General features: G+C 34.7%; 1 protein-coding gene across 1 annotated transcript; it reads left to right on the forward strand.

Moving 5' to 3' along the window:
• Positions 1 to 1980: 1980 nt before the first annotated feature.
• Positions 1981 to 12612, forward strand: LOC5571104 (protein HID1). Its single transcript, XM_001659493.2, has 6 exons — positions 1981 to 2222; positions 2415 to 3458; positions 10560 to 10650; positions 10724 to 11664; positions 11724 to 12049; positions 12108 to 12612. The coding sequence occupies exons 1-6, from the start codon at positions 2157 to 2159 to the stop codon at positions 12169 to 12171; spliced, it is 2532 nt and encodes an 843-aa protein (XP_001659543.2). The 5' UTR covers positions 1981 to 2156; the 3' UTR covers positions 12172 to 12612.
• Positions 12613 to 14678: the final 2066 nt, after the last annotated feature.

Consider the following 14678-nt stretch of genomic DNA (forward strand, 5'->3'; position numbering starts at 1 on the left):
CTTAGATTCTTAAAACACATGTTCTATCGAAATAACTGCATGCACTCCACCAACAAACTACGACGACAGAGAAAAAAACATAAATAATTTGACGCTGTCACTCAAGCAAATTACTGATTACGGTAATTCGACCTGTAGTTTACCGAAGCTTCAGTTATTTTTTTTTACCGTTTTCGGCAATGCTGTAAATTCACAGAAGGTACGGTGATTTTTTTGACAGCTCAATAAGAAATCACCGGAGACCGGTAATTTCATTTCTGGTGTGCTGTCAAAAACTCATAGACTACCGAAACTTCGGTAATTCTGTGAATTACAGATCTGTTTCGGTAAATTTATTTACCGAACTCTCACAATCTGTTTGAGTGTGCTTTTTCTAACTTTAAGTGGACAAAACCTTTAAACATTTTTGCTTCATTACATTATTTAAGACAGTAAGAAAAATACGACAAAAATTGTTCTAAATAGCGAAGATATGTCAGCATATACAACAGTAATCAGAATTTACATTCACTCACAAAAACAATGAAAATAACGCTTGTGGTTGCTAAATTCACGTTCAAACAATTTTCGCATTTTTTTATGGGCCATACTGTAGTAAATCTGAAATGAATTATTTTTATTTATATTAGAAATTACTGAAAAGTAATAATATCGTGATGATCGTAAAAACTTGCGTTTTTTTAATTCTTTTATTTTGTCCAATGTTTTCTAGCAAAACCAATCAAATTTTCAACAAAAATAATTGTGAAACATCTTAGATACAATGTATTAGAGGCCTTCCTTAGCCAAGTGGTTAGAATCCGTGACAACAAAGCACATACTGAAGTTTCTGGGTCCAATTCCCGGTCGGTCCAGCATTTTTACGTAATGGAAATTTCCTTGACTTCCCTGGGCATAGATTATACTCTGCCACACGATACGATGAGAAGCAGGCATTGTCCCAGTGAGAACGTAATATCAAGAAGAAAAAGACAATGTACTTGAACTCACCACATTGACGGATTTTGATAAAAACATTCATTACAAGTTAATTACCAACACTACACAAAAGTAAGCTCTGTGCTGGCTAGAAAAGAATTGATCATTTCAAATCAAAAATTTTATTGTAAAAGGTTATTTTATCAAACTAAATTTTCAAAGGCAGCATTTAAAATGCCCCAAAAAAATACAAAAATATAAAAACATTTGATTTTTTGAAAAAAAAAATTGGATTGTTTGAAAAAATATTCAAATGTTGTCAAAGTCGTGTCCATACTTTCTGGAACACCTTATAGACAATAGCGCTATGCGTTACCGTGTGATAAGTAGCATATCCGGCTTTGTATCTTATTAATTTTACAAACTTAGATTGATCCAATTGTATTCAGAGAATAAATATGTTACAGGCCAGCATATCGTTGAAAATAAAGCAAATGCAAAAATTTTTGAGGAAAGAAAACATTCATCGTTCTAAAGTTAAGGGTCAATCCTTGGTATGATGTAAGCACAGACAAACAGACATAACACTGACGAAATTTCCAAAGATCACTCATTTCAAATTTGTTATGTTACAATCTTCACAACAGAGGCGCGCGTATCGTATTTCTCCGTGTTTGACGATACTTGGACTTCGAGGAAAACCGAGGAAGCCGAAGACACTGATTGGATTTGATGCAATCGCGCACCTTTATTAGCACTTCCGCACTTGTAAAAACTTCTGCGATAATCCAGTGGTGAAAAAAATGCGCAATGTACATAAAAATATAAATTTATATTTTACGTATACGTTTCAACTAACATTTAGAATTAGAATTAGAAAAAAATAAAATTAGAAAAAAAAACAATATTCTAAACGAAAGTGTACCTTAATATATTTTTCCTATTGGAACGTGCGCCCAGTTTGATGTATTTTTCAACACCACTTCAGTTAGACTCTTCGGACGCAGCCAAACGTGGCGAACCAGGCGAACCAGGCAAAAGGAATAATTTGAAGCTGTCATCTTTTTTCTTCTTTGTGCTCTCTGTGTTGTGATATAGTCGTCATCGCTTCGAATAAAATTTGAAAATCTAATGTAACTTTTGATAACCCGTGATAAAAATCGACTTTTTCAACAAATTTCGTTGAAATTAGGTTTAGAAAGCATTTTGGGGTATAGTACTGTATCTGCTGATTAAGCATGGGTAATACAGATACGAAGCTGAATTTTCGCAAGGCAATCGTGCAGCTTACTAGCAAAAGCCAGGTCGGTATTAGATTTCAGTGAGAAAAAAAATAAAATATATTTTTGTTCTAATAGTTACAATTAGGAAAAATTCATATAATTATTGTTGCAAGACTTAAAACTAAACGATATCAACAATTTCCAAACAGTTTTGGTATAGTTTTCGACATATGTGGCATGCATTCACCATATGTTTATCTACTCTCGTTGTAGCCGATCGATGCAGGTGATGACGTATTTTGGGAGCAGTTTTGGATCGAACATAGTACTTCAGTGCAGGATGTTTTTGCATTGATTCCCTCGAATGAGATACGTAAAGTCAGAGATGTAATGCCAGCTAATTTAGCAACCCTATGCTATAAAGCCACTGAGAGGCTAGTTCGAGCCGTGGATAATAGCTGCCGAACTCAGGGCGAACAGCAAACCGTACTGAACTGTGTACGCCTTCTGAATCGAATATTGCCGTACATTTTTGAAGATCCTCAGTGGAAAGATTTTTTCTGGTCATCTCTCCCATCTGGAAATGAAAAAGAAGATAATGCAACTCCATTGGCGCAAAGTTTACTGAATGCTATCTGTGATCTGCTATTTTGTCCGGATTTTACCGTCGTTGGTTTGAGGAAGTCGGGACCGGAGAAAGCGGAGGAGTTAAACTCGATTGATAGTTGCGAATACATATGGGAAGCTGGAGTGGGTTTTGCACAATCTCCTCCTCGAAATGGCAACATGGACTCTCGTCGAACGGAGCTTCTTAAACTTTTGTTGACCTGTTTCAGTGAAACTATGTATCGCGTTCCAACGATGAGCGACGAACCCAACAAGTGGATAGTTCACTTTACTAGCGCTGAAAATCGACATGCATTGCCATTGTTCACGTCACTTCTCAACACAGTTTGCGCTTATGATCCAGTGGGAATGGGAGTCCCATACAATCATCTACTGTTCACAGATACCTTAGAACCACTGGTCGAAGTTTGTTTGCAGATTTTAATCGTTACGCTGGACCATGATATAACAAGCAACTCGCCGACACAATCGGCTTCATATTCCCACGATGACACAACTATTGCTGACAACCTTTTTATCAACTACTTATCGCGCATTCACAGAGATGATGACTTTCAGTTCATTTTGAAAGGCGTAACCCGTTTGCTGAATAATCCTTTGGTACAAAGCTATCTACCCAACTCGACAAAGAGACTGCACTGTCACCAAGAATTGTTGGTGTTCTTTTGGAAGATTTGCGACTATAATAAGGTCAGTATTTAGAATTTTCTGCTATAGTAATATGTAAAAGTAGAGACAATGGAAATTTGGTCTCCTACGCGTAATAGTTCCGTGAAATGCCATGAAATTAGTCAAATTTGGAGAATTTATATAGGGTAAGTGTACCAGTTATGGACATAGTGGTTCCCTATTTCGCCATACGTGATAACTTCAATGTCTTAAAATTTTGAAAACTTTTGTGTGTTGTAGTAAATAGATTTAAGATATATCTTGATGGATTGTACCCCGTTTGGCATAAAGCCGTTTGGCATAAAGTCGTTTGGCATAATGGTCATTTGGCATAATGGCCGTTTGGCATAATGGCCATTTGGCATAATGGCCGTTTGGCATAATTATTGACTTAAAATAAATATCGGTATTTTTGAAGGTTTTACCGAGATCAACACAACCGAGCTCAAAGCAAAAAATTTTGGTTGGTTCTAAACAAGCGTGGTGTTTGTTCAGAGATTATCCATGCTAAGAATTTAAAAAATTGTTGAATTTTTGTTTTTGCAAAATATCAAAAGCTCAAATCCAAAGATCTATCAATTCGACTCAATGCTAACTAGCCTATATACGAGAGCAGAATATTTTTCGTTTAAAATGTTTAAGGCTCTAACGCAAAAAAATCTTTTCTCAGTATAGGTCAGAAAATATTTGTGGCAAAACTTTTCATCGGTTCAATATAAAATCTAATTTTGGAAGTGTTAATCAAAAACACCGTCTATTATCGAAAGAAGGGGAAAATTGTGAATGAAATATTATTTTTTCCAGCATATCTCGGAAGGAGATCACGCGTTTCCCCCAAACATGTATATGTTGAATATTGGCAGGTTCTAAAATAATTATCATTCTAACAACACATCTGGCAAAAATTGATAAAACAGCAAAATATAAAAATGGCTCAGCTTTACTGAATAATAAAATTTTCAAACAGTGTAAATATAAAGAACAGCCTTTTTTCAAAAGAAGGCAAAATTAACAATTAAACCAATAGAAGAAGGAAGCCAAAAATTATTGCGGCAATTACTGGTTCCCCCGAAAAGTAATGACGAGAAAGAACGATAAACAGTCAAAAGAAGGAAGTATTCTGTCATTCTCGGCTATACACATGTTGGCAAAAATGCTGAGGACGGTAAAACTCGAAAGAACCGCCAATTTAATAAAGAAGGGTGCATATTAGATGGTCAGTTCGTTCACGACTCTGAAAAGTATGAAGTTACGACAATTATGAGTGCTAAAAACTTTTCGGGGAAGTGGGCTAGTCGGGAAACGGGATATTCGGGGAACTGGCGTTCGGAGAAATGACATTCGGGGACCGACATTCCGAGAAAAGTTGCACAACCCACCGAAGTAATTGCAGTAATAGATTTATCTCTTCGCTGATGTTTTGAGCAGATCAATGTTATCGATTGTCAGTTGGACCCAAACAAAAAATACTTTAAAAATATAGCTCCAAAGAACAGCCTATGCATAAAAGAAGGAAGAATTTTTTGAAATTTTAAATCAACGGTTTCCATACCTCTAATTATGGTTGCATCATATTGAGAAAAAAAAGAACAATGAAAAGAACGGTAAATTTGAGCCAAATATATAAAAATCTACTGTGCAAAAATTTGTTCCAATAGTGAAACTCAAAAGAAGAACTAATATTTGAAAGAAGGGTAGTTTATGGATAAATAATAAAATACTATTGGCAATAACTTTCCTAATATGCTTAAATTTATTCAAGAGCTAATGATTGTTGAATAGTGTGAAATTTTGTATAATTGAATCCAAATCAAGCCTGGTGTCATCAGAAAGATTTAATAGAAACGTAAAAACGAAAAATTGAGAAATTCTTGATTTCAGACTCATTATGCCAAACGACTTTTATGCCAAACGACCATTATGCCAAACGACCATTATGCCAAACGACCATTATGCCAAACGACTTTATGTCAAATGACCATTATGCCAAACGACTTTATGCCAAACGGCTTTATGCCAAACGACTTTATGCCAAATGACCTACCACCATCTTGATGTTAAAACATTTAAAATATTTAAAATGTTATAGTTATCAAAATTTTACATATGGCCAAATAGGTAACCACTATGGCCATAACTGGTACACTTTCCCTAGATACGAATTTCAGATTTCTTTTTATGAAAATAGTTTTTTTTTTTCATTTTTGAGTCGAGGTTCCATAAAATATATGTATAATCATTCAGTTTCAAGATTGACATCTTTCTTTTCTTGTTTTGATTTGAATTTCTGGCTTTCTTGTTTTCATTTAAATTTTTTGTTTAAAGCCCAGTATATTAGAAATTAAATATACTTATACAAAGGGACAATGGAAATTCGCGGTAAAATTCTTGAAATTTCGCTTGGGCGTATTTCTTTATATGTTTAAATTTACGGAATTTCATTCATTTTTTTTATTTTACAAATTGATATCCAGGTTTTTAAAAGCGATAATGGCTGCCGCAAACAGGCTCGTTTTTTGGTAGGGACATGTCGAATTGACGTTTGGCTTGGGTCATTTTCTATTGAACGGACCCAAGCTAAACGTCAAATCGGAATGTCCTTACCAGAAAGCGAGCCTGTTTGCGGCAGCCATTAGCGCTCTTAAAAAGCTGGATACTGACCCGATTTTTCCCTTTTTGCTAAGAACTATTTATTGTAATGATTCCAAATTCAAATTCCCTAAAAATTGTTTACAATCTTGTAGAAGTTGCTATGAAAATGCATAACAGAGAGTTAAGGTGAAGATAAATCGAAGCCAAACTTCAAATTTTCAAGAGCACAAATCTGGAGAACCGAACACCCGTTTGAGCTGAAAACTTAATCGATTGGTCACCACCAGCGAGTGACCAATCGATAAAGTTTTCAGCTCAAACGGGTGTTCGGTTCTCCAGATTTGTGCTCTTGAAAATTTGAGGTTTGGCTTCGATTCATCTTCACCTTAAAAGCTTCATAAATTATCAAAATTTTGAAGGGATGCTGAAACATATTTTGACTCTCTTGTTATGCATTTTCATAGCAACTTCTACAAGATTGTAAACAATTTTTAGAGAATTTGAATTTGGAATCATTACAATAAATAGTTCTTAGCAAAAAGGGAAAAATCGGGTCAGTATATCAATTTGTAAAATAAAAAAAATGAATGAAATTCCGTAAATTTAAACATATGAAGAAATACGCCCAAGCGAAATTTCAAGAATTTTACCGCGAATTCCCATTATCCCTTTGTATAAGTATATTTAATCTCTATTATACTAGGCTTTAAACAAAAATAGGTTCTAAAACTTAACGGAACACCTCTTGATCTGTACCTCAGAGCAAAAAAATACCATCTTGGTGCATTTGCCAGATAGTTTGTGTAAGATACTCGATACTGTGTAATATATTGGAGACCAGCCTATATTTTGACATTGCAAAAATAATCAAAAATGTTTATAAACCGTTTTGTTTAACGCTGATGGTTGATCAATAGATAAGATATAATATAGGACCGAACAACGCAAATATTTTATAATCATTAATAATTAAGATTTGCCTAACACTAATCATAATACAAACACTTGGTTTAACTTAACTTTACTTAATACAAATTGAAAAAAGTTGAAACAGGATCACAGATTTTATTTGAAAGCAAGGCGTAGCATCACTTCCGAATAATGGCCATATCCACTTGGATCTCGTACAACACCTAACCCAGTAGGTGGTTATGATGCATATATTTTTCTCACTCATTTATTTTCTCCAAAGATTTTATCATAGAATTTCCCCAGCATTTCATCCAGCAGTTACTCTAGTAAACTTTTCCAACGATTTCTCGCTCATTTTCTCAGATAAATTTTTCATGGAAAGTTCATTTTGACTTTCCGTCAAGAAGTCCTACAGCAATTATTCTAATGATTCGTATGATCATTTCTAAGCACATTTCTTCAGGAGCTCCAACTGTAAGGATTCAAGGATTTCTCTCGATTTTTCCAATAATTATTCTGTCAATACATTAAAAGAACCCTCCATGGCATCATCAAGGTTTTAAAAGTTCCTCCTGAGCTCCTTGTAGGAGCTAATTAGGTATTCCTGAACGAGTTTTAACCATGATGTTTTTCTTTAGAAATACCTTCTAAATTGTACTTTATTTAGGTCATTCCAGAAGACCTAAATAAAGTACAATTTGGAAGGTTTTTCTAAAGAATATTTTTATGCAATATTTTTCAAAACAGGAGTATAAGAATTCTTGAATAATTTGTTACAGGATTTTTTTTTGGAAACAGTTTTAAGAATCTCCTATTGAAATTTAGAAGGAAGCTCAGGAAGAATCTCTTAAGTAATTCCTGTGAATATCCGCAAATCCTGAATAAAAATATTTGAGGATTTTTTTAGGGCAATATAAGTTATTTAATGAATTCCTGAACAATGATGTTGAAGGAAATCCTATAGGATAGAGTAATTAATAAAAAAAATACAAGTGAATCAATCACTAACTTAAGAAATTTGTTGATGAATATTTAAAGTAATTTTCGAGGTGTCTTTAGAAAAAAATATTGGTTGAATTCTTGAAGGTGTCCTGAACGAAAATCTAAGATAAGTTGTTAAGAGAACACGCGAAGGAATCGCTGGATGAATTCCTGTAACAAACTTAGAAGTAATGTATTGAAAAAGCTTCAGACAAACGATTTTTTTTCTGATAAAATTCTTGAAGAAATTAAAAAAAAAAATCTAACGTGATCTTATGAGGATTCACCAAAGAAGCTATTAAAAGTGTTTTCATAGAAATGTCTAGTCGGAGTTATTCTTGACTTGTGTTGGAATTGACATATAGAGTTATGCTCAAAGTTTCGCTAACTCTTACTGAAATGCCTCCTTAAATACCCAAAATAAATCACTCACCAATAGTTTCCTAAAATATTTTATGGATTAGTTAATTAAAGTTCACAAGATAATGTCAAACTAACAATTTCAGTGCTCTTTGATCTTAGATGTTGTTTATTGAGGTTTTAAATCCAAACAAATTTAATAAAGCATTGGAAAGAGCTAAACGGTCTTTTCAGTAAAAAAAGACTTTCAAATGTTTTGTAGATATCTACAGTATACTTCCAAAATATTAAAACAAGCACAGTGAGAAGGAGATAAAGTGGGTCGCCATTTGATTAGGACCGTACGTAGAACACCCACTTATTTGCCGGTCAAATTTGTTGATAATAAATTGTATTTTTAAAGAGTTGTGTAGTGTATATTAAAGCATACACTCAAAACCTCATCTTGCTTGTCTTACAAAGACAACGATAAAACTTCTAAGACTGCACAAATTCCAGTTAAAGTGTTCTTAAATCTTAACTATCTGATGCATGTTATTGGAATGCAGTCTGCATGTGCTTACCAATATGATTATGTCGATAATGATAATCATGTGGAGAATAATAAGTTAATCAGAACACGAAAATACAAATGGGAAATATTCCACTCGTAGAATTATCCGACTACAGCGTGTACCATATTGTTCTTATGCCATCCCAAAAAGTACCAGCAAGATTTAACTGGATGGAATCCATTTTTATTGTCACCGTTTCGGGTTACAATATGTGTGGAAAATTGCAATTTATGATTGAGAGTAGCCTGAAATCATTTTGAAAATGGAATGGAAAAAAATATTAGATAGGCAATTATGATGTTGTAGTGGTGTCTGGTTGTAAATCGAAAAAAATGTGTCATTCTACCAGTAAATTTGCTTTGGCATAAATTTCACGTAATTGTAAGCGAATTTACTTCTACGCCAAAAATGTTTTGATTTAATATTAACAGTTGGACAGTATCATAGTTTCAATATTATAAAACCTGGCTTAATCCACCGATGGTAAGACTGAACCCTTTTTACATTTCCATACAGGTTTGAGATCATTATTATTATTCATCATTCATTTGGAACCTTGTACCAGTATGACTAAACTTCAGAATGTTGTGACCAGGGATTGAATCCTGAGAAAATTGAGAGAATCTCTCACGTATCGCTCTCTGTAACTATCATAACATGCTGCACATTATGAGAGACTGTTTATCGTATACTGCTGTTCAAATGTTTCAAAGGTATTCCTTCAAAGTTCTTCTGTCAGAGTTTATGGAAATTTAATGTGTAAGCAAAATTTGAACATTTACTCTCTTTCAATAATAAATGTATATAATAAATATATAATTTAGTATACACAGATAAACATATTTAAATTTCAATGTAGCATAAACATAAGAGTAAAGTAAAAGTAAATAAAATTCATCTATTATTACAGCATCACGTTTATCTTTCAGCTAAAGATGCTTGAATGTTGCATGATCATGTAAATTTAAAGTTCATTCAATTGAAAAATAAGCGATTTGTCATTGAAATTTAAGTTTATTTTGATGCTCCAATAAAGTGCATGAAAATAAACTGAAATTTACAACATATTTTTAGCTGTGTACAATAGAACTTTACTATAACGACATTTTTATAGCGACAAAATTTCTGTACAGTAACGTGTATTAGTTCCTTGAAATACATTACTTTTTAACATAAATTAAAAAAAAAACATATATGTTTTTAATCCAGACTTAGGCACCGAACGGCAACACCTTACTGATGTTTGCCTGAATCAGAAGTGATGCTTTGGAAACATTGGAAACTTTATAAGCAATTCTGAAAAAAGGCCATAAGACGCATTTACCCCGTTTTGCGGGGTAAGTAGGGTGAATCCAATTTGATAATCCTCCTCTAAATATCGTTAGTGTTTAACAAATTATCAATCATAGAATATCAATTCTAAATTACGTAACGCTTTAAGAAAAAAAAAAGTTCATTGGATGCAATGCCGCATCGTACTTAATGTTAGCTGAAAATTCTTAACGAAAAGCGTTATGAGAAGTATGAGATGATCAAAACTTCTATCTTAAAATCGGGGTGGGACATTTCGCATAAGGACAATCTCTAGTGATATTGCTTTGACACTTTTCGACTCTTAAATGAATATCGTGATCTTGAGTAGCTGTTTAAAACTCATGATGATGATACTTAACTTGTTTAATTCAATTATCTTGAAAATTTTATTATTTTTTTTTAATTATAGAAATTCTTGTACTTCGTACTGAAAAGCAGCGATGTGTTGGATATTCTAGTACCTATATTATACCATCTAAACGACTCTCGAGCTGATCAGTGTAAGTAATTCTGTTTAAATATTCTATCCATAATCAACGATAAAAATTATCCAACTCGAAATTTTCTCTACAGCACGTGTCGGTTTGATGCACATTGGTGTATTCATACTGTTACTCTTGTCCGGGGAACGCAATTTTGGAGTTCGGCTCAACAAACCGTACACTGCAACGGTTCCAATGGATATTCCCGTCTTCACGGGAACGCACGCAGATTTGCTGATCACGGTGTTTCACAAAATCATTGCTACCGGTCATCAACGGTTGCAGCCATTGTTCGATTGTCTACTTACGATATTGGTGAACGTTTCGCCATACTTGAAGACCCTCTCGATGGTAGCCAGCATCAAATTGCTCCATTTGTTGGAAGCTTTCAGTACTCCTTGGTTTTTGTACTCGGCGCCGTCCAATCACCATTTGGTGTTCTTCTTGCTTGAAATATTCAATAATATTATCCAATATCAATTTGATGGGAATTCTAATTTGGTATACACCATCATACGAAAGCGGCAAGTATTCCACGCATTGGCAAACCTGCCAACGGATGCCGCAGGCATAGCAAGATGCATGAGTAACAGAAAAGGTGGAAAACTTAACAATTCTAGTCATGGATCCCGTGATGGAGTCCGAAATCCACATAATAATGAGGTTCTGCCATCTACGGCTAACGCGGGCAATGAAAGCGAAGAAGAAATTACTGTTAGAACCAGTCAATTAGCTCTGGATGACAGACACCCATCGGATGAGGAAGACAGTCGCAGTGAGATTGTTGAAGAGTCCATGGAAGGTTCACATCCTGCTCAACCTGCAGAACCAGGAACATTGAAAGCAACGCTGCTTGATACTCCAGATATCACACAAATGACTGAGCGTGAATCAGCTCACCCATCTGGAGAAGCCACCACTCCATCTCCTGTTGAACCTAATGCAAAGACTCCGGTTGGCGATACCGATCGGGCTCCGAAAGGTTCCCCTAGTAAGGAACCATCATCCCCTATGAAAAGATCTGTTGCTCAGGTAAATTCAACTTCAAAACTGTCTGATCTACATTTCTAAAACTGTTATTTATCTTACAGCGCGGAAGCATTCGTGTTACACCGGGAACTGGTCAACGTTCCCAGGCTAAAGTATGGCAACCATCTCCCGAATGGGTCCAGTCATGGCGGTCAAAGCTACCGCTCCAAACTATCATGAGATTGTTGCAGGTGCTTGTACCGCAAGTCGAAAAAATTTGCATCGATAAGGGGCTGACCGATGAGTCCGAAATACTGAAATTTCTTCAGCATGGCACACTGGTTGGTCTGCTCCCGGTGCCGCATCCGATCTTGATACGCAAGTATCAGGCTAACAGTGGCACCACCGCTTGGTTCCGTACTTACATGTGGGGCGTTATTTATCTAAGGTAAAACAATGATTACTTAGAAAACTCGCAATTTTTTAACAATGTTTTTCATTCACAGAAATGTTGATCCAGCGATTTGGTATGACACTGAAGTAAAACTATTTGAAATTCAACGTGTTTAAGTAATAGTTCATACACAATCAAACAATAGTAACATTTTTATGATCATATAGCTTTGTACACCCATATCCAAGTGATAAACATTGACAAAACCAGATAAATATTCATATGATACATTCCTTCAGAACTTCACAGATATTGAAAAGAAAACTATTTAATCTTTCCTTCTCTCGATTTAAACATATACATTCCTTTCCCAATTTTCAACACTGCTATCACGGCCATAATCTGCCTTCGAAAAGGATAATAAATGCTACACAAAACCTCCGTATTCATATTTTTTACTACTTCTAGTTTCCTCACAGTGCAATTCTTATGTAAATTTACCCAACAAAATCAAACATAGTATAGTTGTGCAAAACCTACAAGTATACATTACCGTGCTAATTGTGCTTAAGGATGTTCGTAAAATATAATGCAAAATAAAATATGACATGATAAAATACAGATTATTTATTCACAAGTTTCGAGTTTTATTTATGTTTGACTCGTTTGACAGCTCAGCATTGTCAAATCCAAGTTATAAATACGTGGATTTAAGAATCTTGTTAAGATGGGGTGAATTCACGTTCTCTTCAATATCGAACGAAAAATCAATGCTTAATTCTGTTTTCTGAAAATCTCTACCTAGTAAATACTTATGGAAAATGATCGACGAGATGTTGGAAATTGATGTCCACTGATTTCAAATTACTTTCAGAAACTGGAAGTTATATATACGTCTAAAATAACGTTGGATCTGTTTGCTTTATTTGTTTGTTCATTTTATAAATACCAATAGTTTAAATTAAACCCTTTAAATTTCATTCATGGGACTTCAAAACGACGTAGGACATCGATGACTGTATATTGACATCCCGGACAAAATAATTTTTCTTGGAACTGATGGCTACTCGAGCAGAAGAAAATTGCTACAGAATACCAAATCAAGGTGTTCCACACTTTTCAATTTATGCCACATGAATAAGGTATGAAAGAGCCCTGTATAAGTAATAATAATAAAAGAATAGCTCATGCATATTTTATATACAACAAACTATTAAATTGATCTGGTATGGCGAATACTTTAAAACATGATGAATTTTTATCATGAAGCGAAATTTGTCATTAGTTGTTCAATACCTTCGATACCTCATCAACACCTCAGTGAGGTATTTTTGATTATTTTAAACAATATTCTCAATACCGCAATAATACAAAATTGAGGTGTGAACAATACCTGAACGATTTAGTAATACCTAATTAAGGTATAAAACCAGAAACTATCATCATGTAAACTTCCATGCAAAAGTTTGGGATCACCCCCTAAAACATATACAAGTGTTTAGTCAATATATCTGCGAACACACTATGATTCATTCGAAAAGCAATAAGTTAATTTTACCTAATTGTATTTTAACAAAAAAAAAAAGAATTATGGTGATTATTTTTTTACTTAAAGTGAACATAAATCGAAGTTAAACTTCAAATTTTCAAGAGCACGAATCTAGAGAACCAAACATCCGTTTTTGCTGAAAACTTAATCGATCGGTCACTACCTGGTGGTGACCAATCGATTAAGTTTTCAGCTCAAACGGATGTTCGGTTCTCCAGATTTGTACTCTTGAAAATTTGATGCTTGGCTTGGCAAACCAATCTGAAAAATATTTAAAATCAATGAACTAGTGTTTCAAGACATTGTGCAAAAGTTTGAGTTCATCCTTTAGTACGGTGTACATATCGTGCAAAAGTTTGGGCTCTCATGCGAAGCATGAAAATTATGTTTGCCAATAACTCATTTTCGACCAATATCTATAGTGTACAACATATATGAACATAAATTATGGTGCGTACATAATTGTATTGTTTATTTTTATTTATTTGGTGTTACATCCATACATTTGATAAAACCTCGTTAACGATGCAATGCCAAATTACTCGATCCATCATTATGTCCCTCCAACTTCGATTTTGGTACACGCTCTCCAGATCCTGTTGCACCTGGTCAATCCACCTTGCTCGCTGTGCTCCACGTCTTCTTATACCAACCGGATTCAACGCGAACATCATCTTTGCAGGGTTATTGTCCGGTAGTCTTGCAACATGCCCTGCCCAACGCACCCTTCAGGTTTTCGCCACCTTCTGGAAACAGTATTCGCCGTAGAGCCTAGAGAGCTCGTGGTTAATTTTCCTGCACATCGCCAAAGATAGTCCTAAGCACCCGTCTTTCTAACATTCCAAGTGCTTGCAGGTTCTCTTTTAGCATGGTTCATGCTTCATGTCCTTAGAGGACCACCGGTCTTATTAGCGTTTTGTACATGGTACATTTAGTGCGGGGGTGAATCTTTCTCGATCGCAGCTTCTTCTGGAGCCCATAGTAGGCGTGACTTCCACAGATGATGCGTCTCCGTATTTCACGACTAACGTTGTTATCAGTAATTAACAAGGATCCGAGGTAGACGAATTCATCAACCACCTCGAATGTATCCACATCTATCGTAACACTGCTTCTTATGCGGGCTCTGTCGCG

The sequence above is a fragment of the Aedes aegypti genome, chromosome 3, assembly GCF_002204515.2.
Source record: "Aedes aegypti strain LVP_AGWG chromosome 3, AaegL5.0 Primary Assembly, whole genome shotgun sequence".
NCBI classification, from domain to species: Eukaryota; Metazoa; Arthropoda; class Insecta; order Diptera; family Culicidae; genus Aedes; species Aedes aegypti.